The sequence below is a fragment of the Ranitomeya variabilis genome, chromosome 2 (genome assembly GCF_051348905.1).
Source record: "Ranitomeya variabilis isolate aRanVar5 chromosome 2, aRanVar5.hap1, whole genome shotgun sequence".
Classification (NCBI taxonomy): domain Eukaryota; kingdom Metazoa; phylum Chordata; class Amphibia; order Anura; family Dendrobatidae; genus Ranitomeya; species Ranitomeya variabilis.
The window spans coordinates 52,751,766-52,771,733 of NC_135233.1; the positions used below are offsets into that span (position 1 = coordinate 52,751,766).

The window sequence follows — 19,968 nt, forward strand, 5'->3', positions numbered from 1 at the left end:
TATGTAGGTGGTCACTGATGAAAGGTTGGTCACGTGTAATTTGATAAAAGGTGAAATATATGGGCAGCACGGTGGCTCAGTGGATAGCATTGCAGCGCTGGAGTCCTGGGTTCTAATCCCACCTTGGACAACATCTGCAAGGAGTTTGTATGTTCTCCCCGTGTTTGCGTGGGTTTCCTCCGGGCACTCCGGTTTCCTCCCACATTCCAAAGACATACTGATAGGGAATTTAGATTGTGAGCCCCATCGGGGACAGTGATGATAATGTGTGCAAAATTGTAAAGCGCTGCGGAATATGTTAGCGCTATATAAAAATAAAGATTATTATTATTATATATTACAACAACTAGGCTCTTTATATAAACCACACTAATATTAATGCCGAGCTGTTAAATTTTTGAACATAAAGTGCATAGTGCCTCAAAGAACAGCAGAATGAATAAATAACAACGGGTCAATAAGGAACAAAAAAAGGCTGCTGAGAATAGAAAATACAGCATATGGTTCCTGATGACAATAAAAATAGAAGTGCTGGTCACTAATGGACCTATAAATATAAATATATAAATATATATATATATATATATATACTGTATACATAGACACAATGCTATACAGCTAAAGTGCTACAAGGACCAGAATGGAATTAGTAAAATCAAATAAAAAAGAAGTGTACATCTCCTGAAAATATCAGCAGCATGAGAACCTGAGCCGGGACCTTCAGAAAACCATGACAGCCGTGACGCCTCCCCAACCCCTATGCCGTTTCGCAAAAGCTTCGTCTGGGGGTGACCGATCCTGGGTCTGAAACCAAAGAATCCTCGTAGCGCACAGTGCATGCGCTGGGGGATTCATAAGTCTGCAGTCACGCAGAGTGATTGCAGACTTATCGGTTTGGACCAGACAACCCCTTTAATGCTAATTTGGTAGACTCTGTTATTCCTCCTAGAAAAGTTTCAATTAATTGACTACTGGGTGTTATTATTCCTCTTGTCAACACATTTCTAATCAATCTCTGGTAATATCAGCAGTGAATGTTAATTGATGGAGAAATCGAAAAACATAATAAAATGTCAAATTTGATTTCCACAGGCCCTTCTAGCTCCGCTGAGCCGTCTACGTTAGTGAATATTTGCACAAGATGACTGATCAAACCAAGCACTCAGAGCACCCTTGGCTTGGCAGAGCAGTTCAGTTCACCTTCCCATCGCCTCTTCTTTGATTGACAGCTCTGGCTTTACAGGAACCAGAGAAGGGCAGAGATCGATGGAAAGTAGAGCAGGTAGGAAGGGGCACTGCACTGAGCACCTGTGCTTGGTTTGATCAGTCATTTTGGCACTAGCAGGAAACACCGTTCATTCTTTACTTTATTGAACCCCGTCTGTGTTTCATTCAGTAGGCAATAAATGACTGTGACAGTTATGGATTTTATGCTTCTGCAAATGACGATCACCAGGTTCAGGAAAACCTAAGAGCAAATATTTAAAAAGAGAAGATCTGTAGCACAACGCATCCCCCCACGGTCTTCTGGAAGCCCACCTTGCCCTTCCACACTTGCAATCCTTTTCTAGCTACCGGGAGGAAGCAAGGAATCGCATCTACGGCTGCAGACAATGGAGGTGACCCTTCTTTCCTTTATGTCAGTTTACAAAATAGGAAATGCTGCAACCGGAGATATTAATAGGACACAATGTGAAGACAGCCCTTAAAGGGACAGTGCAATGACAAGATTATTTTGACATTTTTTTTTAGGTGCAGGGCATTGTCTATGATTGATTATATCACAATGCAATTTCCTGTTATCACTTTTACCCCGAAAACTGATTTCATTTACATATTAACCAAATAGTGTCTACTGCTGGCTGCAGCATGAGTTAACTGAGAATCAGTCAGTGAGCTGGATGTGACTGTGAGTGTGTAACTCTTTATTACAGAGTATATAGCTCTGTAGTGCTATAGCATGTAAGCATGGAACTTCCAGAGCAGTTAAAGGATTTGTCCAATCTTCTATCTTCAGGAGCATACCAATCCTCAGCGTGTCTGCAGCTCTGCATGGACACTGCGACGCGCGTTCTCCTCCCTGTCTATTTTTGTTTGATGTCACTTGCTACATTTATATTAGTGGAGTAAGCGGCCTCAGAAGAATGGAGACGGAGGAGAATGATTGGCCGCTGTGTGCGTGCGTAGCTGTTGGCGGCATTCAGACAGTGACCGGACCGGGAAACGATCACTATCAATCAGTAGTGGGGGGAGGGCAGCAATATGCATTTGCTTATGAATGAATCATTCTTTACACGGGCACGGCACCAGGAACAGGTACAGTACAAGTGTGGCTGTTATAGGGGCCAAGTCCCCTACAACACTGTATAGCTCATCTAATATATATTTTGGGATGTCGGACTGCCATTAATGAAACACAACTGCAAAAATTATTTTTCACTCAATATGCATGCGTTTAAGTAAAAATAGATAACTGGGGGTTAATAAGGTTGTCCTGGATAATTCTTTTATTAATCCATACTCAGTTTCGATCACTCTCAGTTGGACTACCCCTTTATATGTTCGTAAAAAATAAATATACAACTTACAAAATACAGTTACATTACGTCCCACCGGTCACGGCAGCACCTTGTCCGGCTCGGCTGGGACAGCTCCTACCCCTACAACTGGGACCCAACAATTGGTATTATCAGGATGACTCCGGTTTGTCAGGGAACGAGAGGGGCACAAGCTCGGAGAACACAAGCCTGACTTGTTGAAACCAAAAATATCCACAAGCTTATCAGCGCAAAGGACTTAAAGGGGTATTCCCATCTCCAAGATCGTAGCCCAATATGTAGTAGGTGTAATAATAATAATATTAGCAAATACCTCCAACTAGAAATGGAGTATAGTTTTTTTGATCCGCTATGTCTCTTTCCTCATGTGCAGGACCTTAGGTATCCATGGTTACACCCACTACCAACCAGCTAACTGTCAATATATCATTGGTCTTAACCAAGGATACCTAAGGTCCTGCAATGACTGCACATGAGGAAAGAGATATAGCAAATCATAAGAACTATACTAAACCTCTAATTGGAGGCATTTGCTAATATCATTATTATTATTATTATTATTACACCTACTACATATTGGGATAGGATCTTGTTGATGGGAATACCCCTTTAATGGAGTCTACTCCACAGCTCCCTACTGCCACAGCAGCTGTTTGGAGAAGAATGGCTTCTGACAGGTTAACCAAAGACATGACATAGATGGCCATTCAGAGCTTTCCTGTATGCCCATGGACAGTGGAACCCCAGGTAGTGGCCGAGGTGCCCATTAACTGGGAAACACCACTGCACTTCTTCTGGCAGTGCCTATTTGTGGCCCTGTTGGGTGCTGTGGAAAATCAACTCCGATATCTGTCCCCAGCAGCAGCCAAATGAACTTTTGGCTGTTTTATGGTCTATGTCCCAGGGAATCAATCCTCGGGGCCTAGAGCATCATGAACTGTACTAAGGATGCTTTGTGACTTGCCAAGAAATGCCTGGTCATGAACTGAGAAAGGATGTCCGTCCAGGACTGCCGGAGGCTGGTACACAGTCTGCAACACCATGGATGGTGGCACACCGGCGATGAACAGTACCGATACCCCTCTCCTTCCCCTATAAAGTGATTCCCCGTCTCTGTCCCCTCGTCCCCACTCCACCAGCCCAATACCTTGTCCAACTGCTTGTTGATTGACAGGTGAAGCTTTTTAGTACCTTGGAGGGGTGAGACGTGCAGCCGAGGAATTTTTCTTGGGTTTTATACTGCACCATCAGACCACACATACAGTATATGGCACTGCGCTTCAGCCTGCGCTGAGTAACGTATGTCTGTGGTGACACCTGATTGTAAATGAAGGGCACCGACCACATCCGGGAGGCGCTACCTCTCCATCTCTGCCATTGTATGCCCCTATCTGTATTTATCGAAATAGGGAAGATGGTGAGATCAGATCTACAACCTGCGAACATCAATACTAAAGTGTCACAGAGCGCACAATGGTCACACATGAATAACCCCGGAAACAACGGTCTTACCATATAAAGTCTCTGCAGTGTGAACAATACGTAGGTTGTCTAAGGTAGGTCGCCATGAACTTGTGCCCGTTGACTTGATGAACCCTGCGCCGCACGGCTCCCTGCCGCTTCCTGGGCCCCACTCGCTCTCTGAATACTCGTTCTTCATTTTCTTTGGGAGCTGAAAAGAAACAAAACATTTACGTTTAGCCCAAATGTTATAAAGAGAATAACACAGTGATATTCTAACACTCGTACAAAGTATCTATACTGTGAAGGTCATAAACACGATCTATCTACAGTATCTACTATCTATCGTGTTTATCTCTATCTCTCTTTATCCATCTATCTATTATATCTTTATCTATTACCTATCTATTATCTGTCTATCTATCTATCTATCTATCCCATACCATATCTATCTATTAACTATCTATTATCTGTCTATCTATCTATCTATCTATCTATCTATCTATCTATCTATCTCTTATCTATTATCTAACTATTACACTATGTAACAAATTTTAATTTATTCTTTGTTTCTGGGTCCAAAGTGTGTTTTCCTAACCCGTTATGCCTAAAACAAATAGAAAATAGTTGTTGTTCCACAAAAACTTTGCGTCTGTGATCAGGACAATGAAGTACTCAGTATCAAATATGAATGGAGAATTTTCCCGAAAACAGACAAATTTCAAAATTTCATTGTCCTGATCACAGAAGCAAAGTTTTTGTGGAACAACAACTATTTTCTATTTGTTTTAGGCATAACGGGTTAGGAAAACACACTTTGGACCCAGAAACAAAAAAATATATAAAAATTTGTTATAGTGTAATTTCCTTTTTTTGACACAATATACAGGTCCTTCTCAAAAAATTAGCATATAGTGTTAAATTTCATTATTTACCATAATGTAATGATTACAATTAAACTTTCATATATTATAGATTCATTATCCACCAACTGAAATTTGTCAGGTCTTTTATTGTTTTAATACTGATGATTTTGGCATACAACTCCTGATAACCCAAAAAACCTGTCTCAATAAATTAGCATATCAAGAAAAGGTTCTCTAAACGACCTATTACCCTAATCTTCTGAATCAACTAATTAACTCTAAACACATGCAAAAGATACCTGAGGCTTTTAAAAACTCCCTGCCTGGTTCATTACTCAAAACCCCCATCATGGGTAAGACTAGCGACCTGACAGATGTCAAGAAGGCCATCATTGACACCCTCAAGCAAGAGGGTAAGACCCAGAAAGAAATTTCTCAACAAATAGGCTGTTCCCAGAGTGCTGTATCAAGGCACCTCAATGGTAAGTCTGTTGGAAGGCAAAAATGTGGCAGAAAACGCTGTACAACGAGAAGAGGTGACCGGACCCTGAGGAAGATTGTGGAGAAGGACCGATTCCAGACCTTGGGGAACCTGAGGAAGCAGTGGACTGAGTCTGGTGTGGAAACATCCAGAGCCACCGTGCACAGGCGTGTGCAGGAAATGGGCTACAGGTGCCGCATTCCCCAGGTAAAGCCACTTTTGAACCATAAACAGCGGCAGAAGCGCCTGACCTGGGCTACAGAGAAGCAGCACTGGACTGTTGCTAAGTGGTCCCAAGTACTTTTTTCTGATGAAAGCAAATTTTGCATGTCATTCGGAAATCAAGGTGCCAGAGTCTGGAGGAAGACTGGGGAGAAGGAAATGCCAAAATGCCTGAAGTCCAGTGTCAAGTACCCACAGTCAGTGATGGTGTGGGGTGCCATGTCAGCTGCTGGTGTTGGTCCACTGTGTTTCATCAAGGGCAGGGTCAATGCAGCTAGCTATCAGGAGATTTTGGAGCACTTCATGCTTCCTGGCACCTGCTCACAGTGCCAAAACCACTGGTAAATGGTTTACTGACCATGGTATTACTGTGCTCAATTGGCCTGCCAACTCTCCTGACCTGAACCCCATAGAGAATCTGTGGGATATTGTGAAGAGAAAGTTGAGAGACGCAAGACCCAACACTCTGGATGAGCTTAAGGCCGCTATTGAAGCATCCTGGGCCTCCATAACATCTCAGCAGTGTCACAGGCTGATTGCCTCCATGCCACGCCGCATTGAAGCAGTCATTTCTGCCAAAGGATTCCCGACCAAGTATTGAGTGCATAACTGAACATTATTATTTGTTGGTTTTTTGGTTTGTTATTAAAAAACACTTTTATTTGATTGGACGGGTGAAATATGCTAATTTTTTGAGACAGGTTTTTTGGGTTATCAGGAGTTGTATGCCAAAATCATCAGTATTAAAACAATAAAAGACCTGACAAATTTCAGTTGGTGGATAATGAATCTATAATATATGAAAGTTTAATTGTAATCATTACATTATGGTAAATAATGAAATTTAACACTATATGCTAATTTTTTGAGAAGGACCTGTATATGACATTTTTCTGCCCTATGGTCATAAAATCAACGTTTGTGCTGAATGAAGTCGTTTTTCCATCGTCTTTAAACATAAGCAGTTGAAATATTACACTTGGAAGCCAGGAACAAAAATTGTGTTACATAGTGTTATCTATCTCTTATCTACAGTATCTATCTATCTATCTATCTATCTATCTATCTATCTATCTATCTATCTATCATCTATCTATCATCTATTATCTATCTCTCATCTATCTCTCATCTATCTCTCTATCTAACTATCTATTATCTATTTATTATCTAGCTATCACCTATCATCATGGGCAGCACGGTGGCTCAGTGGGTAGCATTGCAGCGCTGAGTCCTGGGTTCTAATCCCACCTTGGACAAACATCTGCAAGGAGTTTGTATGTTCTCCCACATTCCAAAGACATACTGAAAGGGAATTTAGATTGTGAGCTCCATTGGGGACAGTGATGATAATGTGTGCAAAACTGTAAAGCGCTGCGCTATATAAAAATAAAGATTATTAAGATTATTATCTATCTACTGTATCTCGCATCTGTCACTTATTTTTACTCATTAGTCCACCTATTAAGCTATTTATCTAATACTATCTATGTGAAATATCTAACTATGGAAATCCATCCATGTAACATCTATCTATCATTTTTCATATATCTCTATTTACTTACTGTATCTACCGTATTATACTCGAGTATAAGTGAGAATTTCAGCCCATTTTTTTAGGCTGAAATTGCCCCTCTCGGCTTATATTTGAGTCATACCCAGGAGTCGGCGGGGGAGGGGCAGCTGTCTAATAATACTCACCTGCTCCTGGCGCGGTCCCTGCACGTCTTTTCCCCGGCGCCGGCAGCTTCTTCCTGTAGTGAGCGGTCACATGGTACCGCTCATTACAGTAATGAATATGGACCCGGCTCCACTCCCATAGGGGTGGAGATGCATATTCATTACTGTAATGAGCGGTACCATGTGACCGTTCACTACAGGAAGAAGCTGCCGGCACCGGGGAACAGACATGCAGGGACCGCGCCGAGAGCAGGTGAGTATAACTCAGTGCGCGATATTCACCTGCTTCCCGTTCCACCGTCGGCGCCGGTGTGTCTTCTGCGTCCTCTGCAGTGACGCTCAGGTCAGAGGGCGTGATGACGCGATTAGTGCGCACCACCCTCTGCCTGTACGTCAGTGCAAAGGACGGGGAAGACACAGCGGCGGTCGGCGGTGGAACGGGAAAGGTGAATATAGCAAGTGCCGGGGGCCTGAGAGGTGAGTGTGTGATTTTTTTTATATTTTTAATCGCAGCAACAGCATATGGGGCAAATATCTGTATGGAGCATCTTATGGGGCCATGTGCAGCATTATATGGGACAAATATCTGTATGGGGCCACGTGCAGCATTATATGGGGCAAATATCTGTATGGAGCATCTTATGGGGCCATGTGCAGCATTATATGGGGCAAATATCTGTATGGAGCATCTTATGGGGCCATGTGCAGCATTATATGGGGCAAATATCTGTATGGGGCCATGTGCAGCATTATATGGGGCATATTTTAATATGGAGCACCTTATGGGGCCCATCATACACTGTATGGAGCATTATATGGGGCTTCTGATTCAATATGGATATTCAAAAACACTTAACCTACTGAAGTCTCAATTAATTTTACTTTTATTGGTATCTATTTTTACTTTTGAAATTTACCGGTAGCTGCTGCATTTTCCACCCTAGGCCTATACTCGAGTCATTAAGTTTTCCCAGTTTTTTGTGGCAAAATGAGGGGGTCAGCTTATACTCGAGTATATGCAGTACTTATTTTACCATTTATAACAGTCTTTCTATGTGAAATATATTTCTAATTTCATCTCTCCATCTAATACTATTTGGCTGATTAACACTGATGACGAGCTCCCCTGTAAGAGACGCCGGCAGTATAATCTTACTGTAGAAGGGCAGGGGGCTCCAGGGGACATTATGTCGCTGACTCTTCTCTGTCTCTGGGTATATTGATCATTTATAACAATAGGGCAGAAAAGCCAATGTTGCATGAAGTAGATCCCAAGGTCAGTGTATCATTTATATGACGGCCGCACATCCGTCCATTGCTTCCATCTACATAGAATATTTCTAAGAAGAAATATCTACAATCAAAATGAAAAGCGCTTTCCGTGTGGATCGGCCAATTCCGGCACAGTATAACATCTGCAATAGTTTTTTTCTTTTTCTTTCCTGTCTGACAATAAATCCCGCAGTTGAAGAACTTTGCTGACATTAAAAGTCAACTGAGAACATCAGTGACCGCGCTCGTAATATAAAGTCATAAAACCCTGACACATGGAAGTCTGAGAAAGGAGCAAGTTCATCACATCATTACCGGCCCGAGAGAACTGATATCATTACTTACTAAAAAGAAATCACAAGTCCAAAAACTTAATGAAGAAATCAGGCTAAAGTGAAATGTACACGGTCCTCCTCATAGAAAAGGGTCATAGAAAAGCGATTACATGACATGAGGACAAATAATCAGGTCTTACTACTAAAGAGATGACATAGACTTTAAGGGCACAGACAATTTTGACCTTAAAGGGAATCTGTCACCCGAAATTCCTCCTAATCTGAGAGCAACATAATATAGAGGCCGAGACCCTGATTCCAGCGATGTGTCACTTACTGGGCTGCTTGCTGTAGTTTGTATAAAATCACTGTAGGAAATTATCACATGACGACTAGTAATCCTGCTGCCATACAGTCCTCAATATTCAAGAGCTCTGTATAACCCCTCCTTTACCACTGATTGGCAGCTTTCTGTCTATGCACAGTGTACACAAAAATCTGCCAATCAGTGGTGTGGGCGGGGTTTTACACAGCTCAGTAGTCAGAGAACAGTGATTTTTATCAACACTACAACAAGCAGCCCAGTAAGTGATACACTGCTGTTATTAGGGCCCCCCAAGTAATGTTGTTCTCCGACGGGGACCCTCTGACTTCATTTTTAATTATCTGTCGTCTCTGAGCTAGTGGGTGAGGATTAGCTGCTATGATGTTATCTATACATAGAAAAAAAGAAACACCTAATTATACCCCCTATTGGGTCATGAAGAGAACATATATAGAAAACCAAAAAGCAAAACTTCACACAAGACCAAGGCCCTGGATGAAGCATTTCAGTGCGAAACGCGCGTCGGGTGTGGTGGGTCCTTTGGGTGCGCCTCTAAGGTAACTATACCTTATCTATACTTTATTATTGTGGTACGTCTATACTTTGTTGATATGGCTTATTTCGTTTTCTCTGTGAGAGCACGGATATTTTCTTATATTAGATTGACCTGCACTTGCAGACTATACTGATTACTTAATCTCAATTCTCCGTGGCTCGCACAGGGAGGGTGTTACAAATTGCTCATTTGGTAATATATAATATCTAAATATTTTCATACATATGTTTCTATGATATACTGTTCTATTTTGGGGGGCATGTCCTGTAGGTATTCCACCGTTGCCTCTTGTACCTGTGGTATCAGCCTTGTTTTTAACAACTACATATTTTTGAATAAAGAGATATATATATATATACACTCACTGGCCACTTTATTAGGTACACCTGTCCAACTTCTTGTTAACACTTAATTTCTAATCAGCCAATCACATGGCGGCATCTCAGTGCATTTAGGCATGTAGACATGGTCAAGACAATCTCCTGCAGTTCAAACCGAGCATCAGTATGGGGAAGAAAGGTGATTTGAGTGCCTTTAAACGTGGCATGGTTGTTGGTGCCAGAAGGGCTGGTCTGAGTATTTCAGAAACTGCTGATCTACTGGGATTTTCACGCACAACCATCTCTAGGGTTTACAGAGAATGGTCCGAAAAAGAAAAAAAATCCAGTGAGCGGCAGTTCTGTGGGCGGAAATGCCTTGTTGATGCCAGAGGTCAGAGGAGAATGGGCAGACTGGTTCGAGCTGATAGAAAGGCAACAGTGACTCAAATCGCCACCCGTTACAACCAAGGTAGGCCTAAGAGCATCTCTGAACGCACAGTGCGTCGAACTTTGAGGCAGATGGGCTACAGCAGCAGAAGACCACACCGGGTACCACTCCTTTCAGCTAAGAACAGGAAACTGAGGCTACAATTTGTACAAGCTCATCGAAATTGGACAGTAGAAGATTGGAAAAACGTTGCTTGGTCTGATGAGTCTCGATTTCTGCTGCGACATTCGGATGGTAGGGTCAGAATTTGGCGTAAACAACATGAAAGCATGGATCCATCCTGCCTTGTATGGAGCATCTTTGGGATGTGCAGCCGACAAATCTGCGGCAACTGTGTGATGCCATCATGTCAATATGGACCAAAATCTCTGAGGAATGCTTCCAGCACCTTGTTGAATCTATGCCACGAAGAATTGAGGCAGTTCTGAAGGCAAAAGGGGGTCCAACCCGTTACTAGCATGGTGTACCTAATAAAGTGGCCGGTGAGTGTATATATATATATATATATATATATATATATATATATATATATATATGCTTTTTGGTTTTCTATACATAGCACACACAGGCATAAGGGATTCCGGGTCTTCTGTCTCTATTTAGGACCTGTTGAAAAAGTAGCAACATGGAGGACATTAAACAATAGTACTGAGCAGTGTAGCTGTGAATCCATAAAACAGGAGATAAAACACTCACTAGAAAGTAGCGGCATCTCTGAGTATGTCTTTGCCTCTTTCACTTTGCTTTTTATCCTACTCTGTCCTCCTCCTTCCCTGTCTCTAAACTTCAATAGGCAGCTTTGATCTGATTCCCTAGTGAGCTGGACGCATTCTTGTTCAGAGCAAGATGGATTACAACTGTTTTTTATTGGATGGTAAGTTTAGGAGGTGAGAGAGGGGGAGACGTCACTCATAAGTCTGACGAAGAAGCACATTTCTCTTATAAGATAAACTACATAGTTTCATATATTTGCTCGTACGATTGCTTTATGCAAATATTGATCATACAACAATGACTACTTGAAGAGTGGAACTGTTTTTGTAAAGAAAATTATCAGGATCATTTGTTGGAGCTTTAAAGTACCAAAGACTTCTTGTTAATGCCCAGAGCTGAAATCATAACAAAGGATTGTTTACGTTTAGTGGAAAGAAGGTGTATCCGAGAACAAAGAGAAGGATTATTTTCGGTAAGAGCAGTGATAATTTAAAACGTTGTGCTAGAAGAATTCAATATGGAAAACTGCAAACTAGCTTGAGTGACTTTCTTGGTTGCAATAATTTTACAACTTACAGTTCCTAGATTACTAGTGAAGACGGGTTATTTATCTAAGGATTTATACAAAATGCCATACATGGAGCCAGGAAGGATTTTCCCCTTTTCTTTCCTTGTCTCTCTACGATGAGCAATGAGTCTCAGTGCACTAGTCTCTATCAATAAATAAGTAGACTAAGAGAATTCATTAATGATTTATTAAGCCATTTTTATTTCTTTTCAACCAAGACTTTCAATTTTGTCACACGCCTGTTTTGTGCAAAAAAAAAATAAATCATTGCATTTTTAAATATTTTTTTTCTAAAAGTAGAAGAGGTCTTATGGAAGGGCGCAGAGCGTCTTACTGCCCCAGAAATTGTAAAAAAATGATAGTACCATATATACCAGCTCATCGCTTTTTTAGATTTGACTTTATGGAGCATAGACAAAAATTGTAATAAATGTATGGAGATGCCTATGCCTCTTGAAAATACCGTAGCACTGTAGTCTAGCACATATTGTACTTAGGCTGGTGTAAAATTAACCCCTAAGTTTATGTACTTGTATGTATTCAATACATGCTAGCACATTATGAGGTTATTCCCAAAATTACAAATTATCACTATCCATAGGAAATAAGCTGCTGGTCACTGCTGGAAATATCTGAGAGCGGGGTTGAACTTTCTACAGCAGTCCTATAGACAATGGATAGGGCAGAGATCCAGCATGCGCCCCTCCGCTCCATTAAAGGCACGGCTGCAGAGCCCAATTCTCAGGATCACTGGTGTTACCAGCAATCAACATATTATCATTTATCCTATGGAAAGGGAATAAATTGCGATTTTGGGAATAACTCTAAAGAACTGCAAAACAGACCCATAAGAACCCAGAAGAACTGCAATACAGCACTCGTGCAGGCATTCGTTTGCTGCATGCATGAGCACTTGGACAACCTCAGTGATATTTCCAAATTTCCTAAATGAGACCAGACAGACAATATTGATACTTGTCTTTTACAAATATGGATCCATTCCAAAAATTCTAAAAATGTGTTAAAAATTGCTACAAATCAGGTACAGAAATGCTAATGTATGAGATATTGCTATTATCAAATGGAAATCTCTAGCTTCTATCAATGTAATGTTATATTAAAAAGTTGCCCATAGAGGGAGCCCAAGCATGAGAAAAAAAAACAAAGTACATAAAAAAAATCACTATTAATAATGTATCATTACACACTGCGAACAATGGATGCATAAATCCGCAGCTACTAAAAAAAAGTTACTTAAAGACGCACTCCTCCTCCTCCCATGAAAATTTTCATCCTCTTAATATATTGCACTCATCATATTATATAGCACGGTGTACTTATGTACTTACAATTGCTCATTTTGCCTTTCTACCCAGAAAATTGTTATTTTTTCCATTAGTTCTATGACATCGCGTGATTAAAAATTGACTAGCTGAATTCTTATAAGCTCTATGTAGAAACAGGAGGTCAATTTTGCCTGTAACTTACTGCAAAAGTCAATGGCAGGGGGGAGGGGCGTAGCACCTGGGTCAGGAGTTGAAGAGAGGAATGATTTCTGCAGGGACAAGAGACTTCCTGTTTCTACATAGAGCAGAAAAAAAAAGAGAAGAATTAGCTGGGTAGAAACGTAAAATGAGCAATTGTAAGTACACAGTGCTATATAATATGATGATTGCAATATATTAAGAGGATACATTATTTGATGTAAGTGCTTCTTCAATAAATATTAAATTAATTTTCATTATGCGCATCACTCTTCCTAATAAAGCAGCATCCCTTCCTGCAATCGTTATTATTAGCCGAGTTCTCCTTGTACGTTTCTGAAAACATGGATGCTAATTTAAATAATATATCTTGGTTAGCAATAAAGAGATTAGCAGATTATTACTTTAGGGAAATAAAAAAAATGATACAAAAGATTTAGCGGTTGGAAAGCAGGGTCCTCAAAACGGGTCTGCCATCAGATTTTAGAATACAAACTGCATAGATTACTAAACAGATTCCTTGGACCTGATTACGCTGGTGTAGACACGGTACTTTCACATTCCATGTCACAATGGTAACCTTTTGGGAGACTTTCATCCATTCTGGTCAGACAGAATCAGAATTTTTTCTCCTGCTTAACCCCAAGTCCCTGTTCACATGATGTATTCCTGATGCGGTTTTTGCCTTCATTTTCAAAAAATGCGTAAAATCGCTGAGTTTTTACCAAGTTTTCGGAATGCAACATGTGATAACGGCCTTAGAAACCTGCGCAGTATTTCTATTCACACAGGAACTTTTAACATCTTATAAAATATAATTTACCATATTTTTCGGACTATGAGATGCACTTTTTCCCAAAAACTTAGGGGGAGAATGAGTGGTGCGTCTTATAGTCCAAATGTAGCTTACCAGGGGGTTTCGGCGGGGGTGGAGCTGGATCACGGGAGGCAGGGTCCCTTCTTCAGGAGGCCAGCGGTGGCAGAAGTGGTGGGATGCTGCGGGCCTAGTGTCGGTGGTGAGTAGAGTGGGGTGCTTTGCTTTCCCAGCAACCCACGACTTCAGGAAAATGGCCGAGATCTCAATCTGCTCAAGCGACGCCGGAGGCAGCCATTTCCCTGAAGCCCACGCCCGCTGAGAAACCAATGCACTTCACTCTGCCTCACCACCAACACCGGGCCCACAGCATCGCACCACTGGGGCACTCACTTTTCCCATCCATGCCCTGTAGCATTGCTCCATTTCTGTTGCCGCCTCTTGTGACCCGCCTCCACAGGTAAGATGCCTTAAATTTGGACTATGAGACGGACCCCCATCTTTCTTTTCCTATTTTCCTCTGCAAAATTTGGGGTGCGTCTTATGGTCCAGTGCGTCTTATAGTCTGAAAAAGACGGTACATAAAAATTGATCAGTTGCCAAAACAAAATAAAAAATGGTGGAACTTGGCACCTGCAGCGCCACCACAGTCAAAATGGAACATTTCACAGCTCTCATTGAAATCAGTGCCTATATAATACATGGAAATACTGGAACCTCCAGCGAAATATACTGCTTGTAGCCGTGCTCCACTCCGGATAATGAATTTGGGAGACTGGATGATTTCCTTCCATAAATTATACATTTTTTATTATGGTATTTCACAATAACTTTGCTAATCCAGACGTAACCATAAATGTTCTCTATATTATTGCATTACATTCCTTTTCTAAATATTAACGCTGTAAATAAGATGCTTAAAAAAATGAAATTTCTGTTTTCAATATCCCATAAAATAATCATAAAAAGAAAACCTCATAAACTTAAAAAACGAACCAGGTGCAGATTGTATCAGTAGAATGGACCTCCGCCAAGGAAGGCAAATGAATGTGCCGAGTTATTATAGCTGCGCACAATGCGACCTACTCCAAGCACATGGAAAATTCACAACACTCCAGAAAAACGGAACAATTAAGTAAAAAAAAAATCCAAAACGCTCCAACACTCGACCGTGCAACGATACGAACCGCCTACAATTGATATCACGTCTATGAGCCGGCGGGATCGGCGGCAGAGTCTTCACGCTGGATGGCAGGTTCTCCATGGTTGAGAAACATTGAGACGCTGCACTGAGGTTGGGGAAAAATTATAATTTTTGGGAGACTCTAAGCTGATGGTTAGGCGGTGTTCACATCTGGTGTTGTGTACAATATTTGTTACCTATGATGGGAAAGATTCCTGGCACATCAGAGAGCTCTACCAGTGTCAGAAGGTTTTAGAGTAGCATGATCAGTGCCCTCAATGGGTTGGGCCATTAAAGTCCTTAAGATTGATCGGAGACTGACCACTGGGGCCTCCTCTGATCCTGAGAATAGGGGTCCCTGTGTAAACGAAGAATCAGTAAGACCACCACTCCATAGCTTTGAGTCACGTAGTCATTTTCAAGCAAGTATCTCTACTTAGCTGGATTAATAAAGGTGTTATTGGACCACTTGATATCTGGTACTGTCACCTCTTCTTTATTTTATATTATGTTTATATTATTTAACTATAACTATATAATATACTGTATGATTTTATATTTTTATATGACTAGTCCCCCCTAAAAGATTGGGAAACCTCAGGTCTGCGGGCCGCTTATGGCCTTCGATGAGCTTTTATCCGCCTCTGGGCAGATTTCCAGGGACCATAGCTCTTGGGCCACAAGCTGTATTTTAAGGGCCACCAGCCCTCTAAATTTTTCTTGCTCCGCGTGCATGCGCATGCAGTGTTCACTACTGAATGCAGAGGCGCGTGCAACGAAAGATTATGTCCTGACACCAGTGCCACCGTCAGACGTATTTTGTGGGCGGAGTTAGAGCGTTATTTGTACGGCCCCCAAAAGATGGTATAATTATCCAAATGGTTCCCCTTTCCTGACCTATAGGATAGGGGCAGTAGTCCCTCTTTTATTGGAAACTGATTTGCTCTTATTTATTGCAGTCACCAAAAATCACACCCAGTTGTCTTGTTTATGGAGACAATAGAAAGATACTTAGATGATGTAACCCCGTCTAATGTACAGCACCATGGAATTAATGGTGCTATATAAATAATAGTAATAATAATAATAATAATAATAATAATAATGCACACATTTAGGAATATATATATATGTCCTTTGTCTTATTTTTCCCATATACACTATAGTACATACTACAAGCCAGATCTGTATCATAAGCTCCACACTAGGGAATCTGTCATTTGGATAAACTCTCCTGAACTGTCTATATCACTGGCCAACAGTGAAAATGTGTCTGAAATGAAAATAGCTGGTTTGTAATAATTTTAGCATCCTAAAAACGAATATGTTACTTAAAAATCATTATTAGCTCTTGTTGCTGAGATACATGTCATCCCTTCACCCCCGGAGCTTTTTCCGTTTTTCCGTTTTCGTTTTTCGCTCCCCTCCTTCCCAGAGCCATAACTTTTTTATTTTTCCGTCAATTTGGCCATGTGAGGGCTTATTTTTTGCGGGACGAGTTGTACTTTTGAACGACATCATTGGTTTTACCATGTCGTGTACTAGAAAACGGGAAAAAAATTCCAAGTGCAGTGAAATTGCAAAAAAAGTGCAATCCCACACTTGTTTTTTGCTTGCCTATTTTGCTAGGTTCACTAAATGCTAAAACTGACCTGCCATTATGATTCTCCAGGTCACTACGAGTTCATAGACACCTAACATGACTAGGTTATTTTTCACCTAAGTGGTGAAAAAAAATTCCAAACTTTGCAAAAAACAAAACAAAACAAAATTGCGCCATTTTCCGATACCCGTAGCGTCTCCATTTTTCGTGATCTGGGGTCGGGTGAGGGTTTATTTTTTGCGTGCCGAGCTGGCGTTTTTAATGATAGCATTTTGGTGCAGATACGTTCTTTTGATCGCCCGTTATTGCATTTTAATGCAATGTCGTGGCGACCAAAAAAACGTAATTCTGGCGTTCCGATTTTTTTTCTCGTTACGCCGTTTTGCGATAAGGTTAATGCTTTTTTTTTATTGCTAGATCGGGCGATTCTGAACGCGGCGATACCAAATATGTGTAGGTTGGGGTTTTTTTTTATTGATTTATTTTGATTGGGGCGAAAGGGGGGTGATTTAAACTTTTATGTTTTTTTTATTTTTTTCACATTTTTAAAAACTTTTTTTTTTTACTTTTGCCATGCTTCTATAGCCTCCATGGGAGGCTAGAAGCAGGCACAGCCCGATCGGCTCTGCTATGCAGCAGCGATCATAAGATCGCTGTTACACAGCAGAATTGCAGGTGTGCTGTGAGCGCCGACCACAGGGGGGCGCTCACAGCCACCGGCAATCAGTAACCATAGAGGTCTCCAGGACCTCTATGGTTACCTTCCTGATGCATCGCCGACCCCCGATCATGTGACGGGGGTCGGCGATGCGCTCATATCCGGCCGCACGGCCGGATGCGGTAGTTAAATGCCGCTGTCTGTGTTTGACAGCGGCATTTAACTAGTTAATAGCGGCGGGTGATCGCGATTTCACCCGCCGCTATTGCGCGCACATGTCAGCTGTAAAAAACAGCTGACATGTCGCGACTTTGATGTGCGCTCACCGCCGGAGCGCACATCAAAGCGGGGGTCCCGACATGTGACATACTATACTGTCACATGTCGGGAAGGGGTTAAGATTATTATGCAGGAAAATAGGGAAATTTTGAATTTTCAACAAATGTGTATTGGTAAACCTGATTACAGACCTGTTGAACCAATGTCAGCCATTTTATTCATTGTGTCTGCATAGTTTGTACTAATTGAAGTCTCTTTCTCTTGTTGCAGTAATTTTGTGGAGAGAATTTACACTTTGAAAATGCCTCGTAAATGTGCAAATATTGTTAACAATTTTTGTTACGTGTGTGGTTATGTGACATTTGCCAACCAAAGAAGACCAATTACTCCACTTGTGAAGACTGCTTACCATCATTACTTTGGTGTAAAGGTTGGTGATCAGGAGAAGCCCTGGGCTCCACACATTTGCTGCAATAGTTGTTCAGTAAATCTGGTTGCATGGTTGAAGAATAAAGGACGTTCTATGCGTTTTGGTGTGCCAATGATTTGGAGGGAGCCAAGAAATCATGTAGACGACTGCTATTTCTGCATGGTTGCTCCTCTTCAGCATGGCATGTCAAGAAAAAAGAAGGGGACTATTGAGTACCCTAACATCCCCTCGGCTATAAGACCAGTCCCACATGGGAAAGATCTTCCCGTTCCTCGCCCTCCAAAGGAATATGTACTGGAATCAGATCAGGAGGAAGAATCGCCCAGAAGTTCATCACAAGATCTTGAATATGATTCACAGTCTGCATCAAATGAACCACATTTGCTTTCTCAGGGTGAACTCAATGATCTGATACGCGACCTGGACCTGTCGAAAGAAAAGGCAGAGCTTCTGGCTTCAAGATTAAAACAATGGAACTTTCTACTGTACAATGTTAAAGTGACTGCCTATAGGCATCGACAAAGAGATTTACATGTTTATTTTAAAAAGCAAGACAATCTCGTTTTCTGCACCAGTGTTGATGGTTTAATGTCCGCTATGAATGTTCAGTACAACCCACTAGATTGGAGACTTTTCATCGACGGTTCAAAGGTTAGTTTAAAAGCTGTACTATTGCACAATGGAAATGTTCTTCCTTCCGTTCCTGTAGGCCATGCTGTTTGCATGAAAGAAACCTACAACAATATGAAACTGCTTCTGGACGCAATAAAATACAGTGACCACCAATGGCAGATCTGTGCAGACTTGAAAGTGGTTGCAATATTGTTAGGCATGCAGTTGGGATACACAAAATATTGCTGTTTCCTATGTGAGTGGGACAGCCGTGCTAGATCTTCTCACTACAATATAAAAGTGTGGCCTACAAGGGACAAAATGTGTCCTGGAATTAAGAATGTTCAACACTGTCCACTTGTTGAACGCAGTAAAATCATTCTGCCGGCGCTACACATTAAACTTGGTCTTATGAAAAATTTTGTTAAGGGAATGAACCAAGAAGGAAATGCTTTTAAGTACCTCAGAGGGAAGTTTCCACAACTCAGTGATGCTAAAGTGAAAGAAGGTGTCTTCATTGGTCCTCAAATTCGTGACCTACTTAGGGATGGAAATTTTGACGAGATCCTACAAGGCAATGAGAAGGCGGCATGGCAAGCCTTCAGAGATGTTGTACGTGGCTTCTTGGGAAACAGACGAGTTGATAACTATGTTGATATTGTGAATAACCTTCTTACGAAGTATCATAAATTAGGCTGCAACATGTCATTAAAAATACACTTTCTGGACTCTCATCTGGATTTCTTCCCGGACAATTGTGGTGCAGTAAGCGATGAGCATGGTGAGCGATTCCACCAAGATATTTTAAATATGGAACAAAGATATCAGGGCAAGTGGAATGCTTCCATGCTTGCAGACTACTGTTGGACATTAATCAGAGATGTACCAGAAGAAAACTTCAATAGACAAGCAAAAAGAAAGCGTTCTCGTGAATAGGTCTTGTCTGAACTGTTGTGTTCAGTTAATGTATTGTGTTCTTGCTATTTTAATCATATTTTAAACAATATTTCAAGTTTGAACATGACATTTGTGTGCAATTTATACTCTTGTAATGAATGCTTCTCGCTACCTACAGCACATACATCCATGGCGTGTATCTAAAAAACGAGAGCTAATTAAACAATTCTGTGGGTATATTTGAGTTTCTCGACCCAAAATTAGT

General features: G+C 41.2%; 1 protein-coding gene across 3 annotated transcripts in view; it reads right to left on the minus strand.

Annotated features, from left to right (window-relative positions):
- The window catches only part of PRKCE (protein kinase C epsilon), a 442,590-nt gene that overhangs the window by 197,712 nt on the left and 224,910 nt on the right, over window positions 1–19,968 (minus strand). For 2 of the 3 annotated variants that reach the window (XM_077282410.1, XM_077282412.1), the window contains 2 exons: window positions 13,232–13,324; window positions 4,071–4,230 (listed from right to left, as the gene is read on the minus strand). In XM_077282410.1, the coding sequence (XP_077138525.1) occupies window positions 4,071–4,230; window positions 13,232–13,324 (253 nt within the window). The remainder of the gene's footprint in view (window positions 1–4,070; window positions 4,231–13,231; window positions 13,325–19,968) is intronic. The other variant, XM_077282411.1, reaches the window with a different exon arrangement.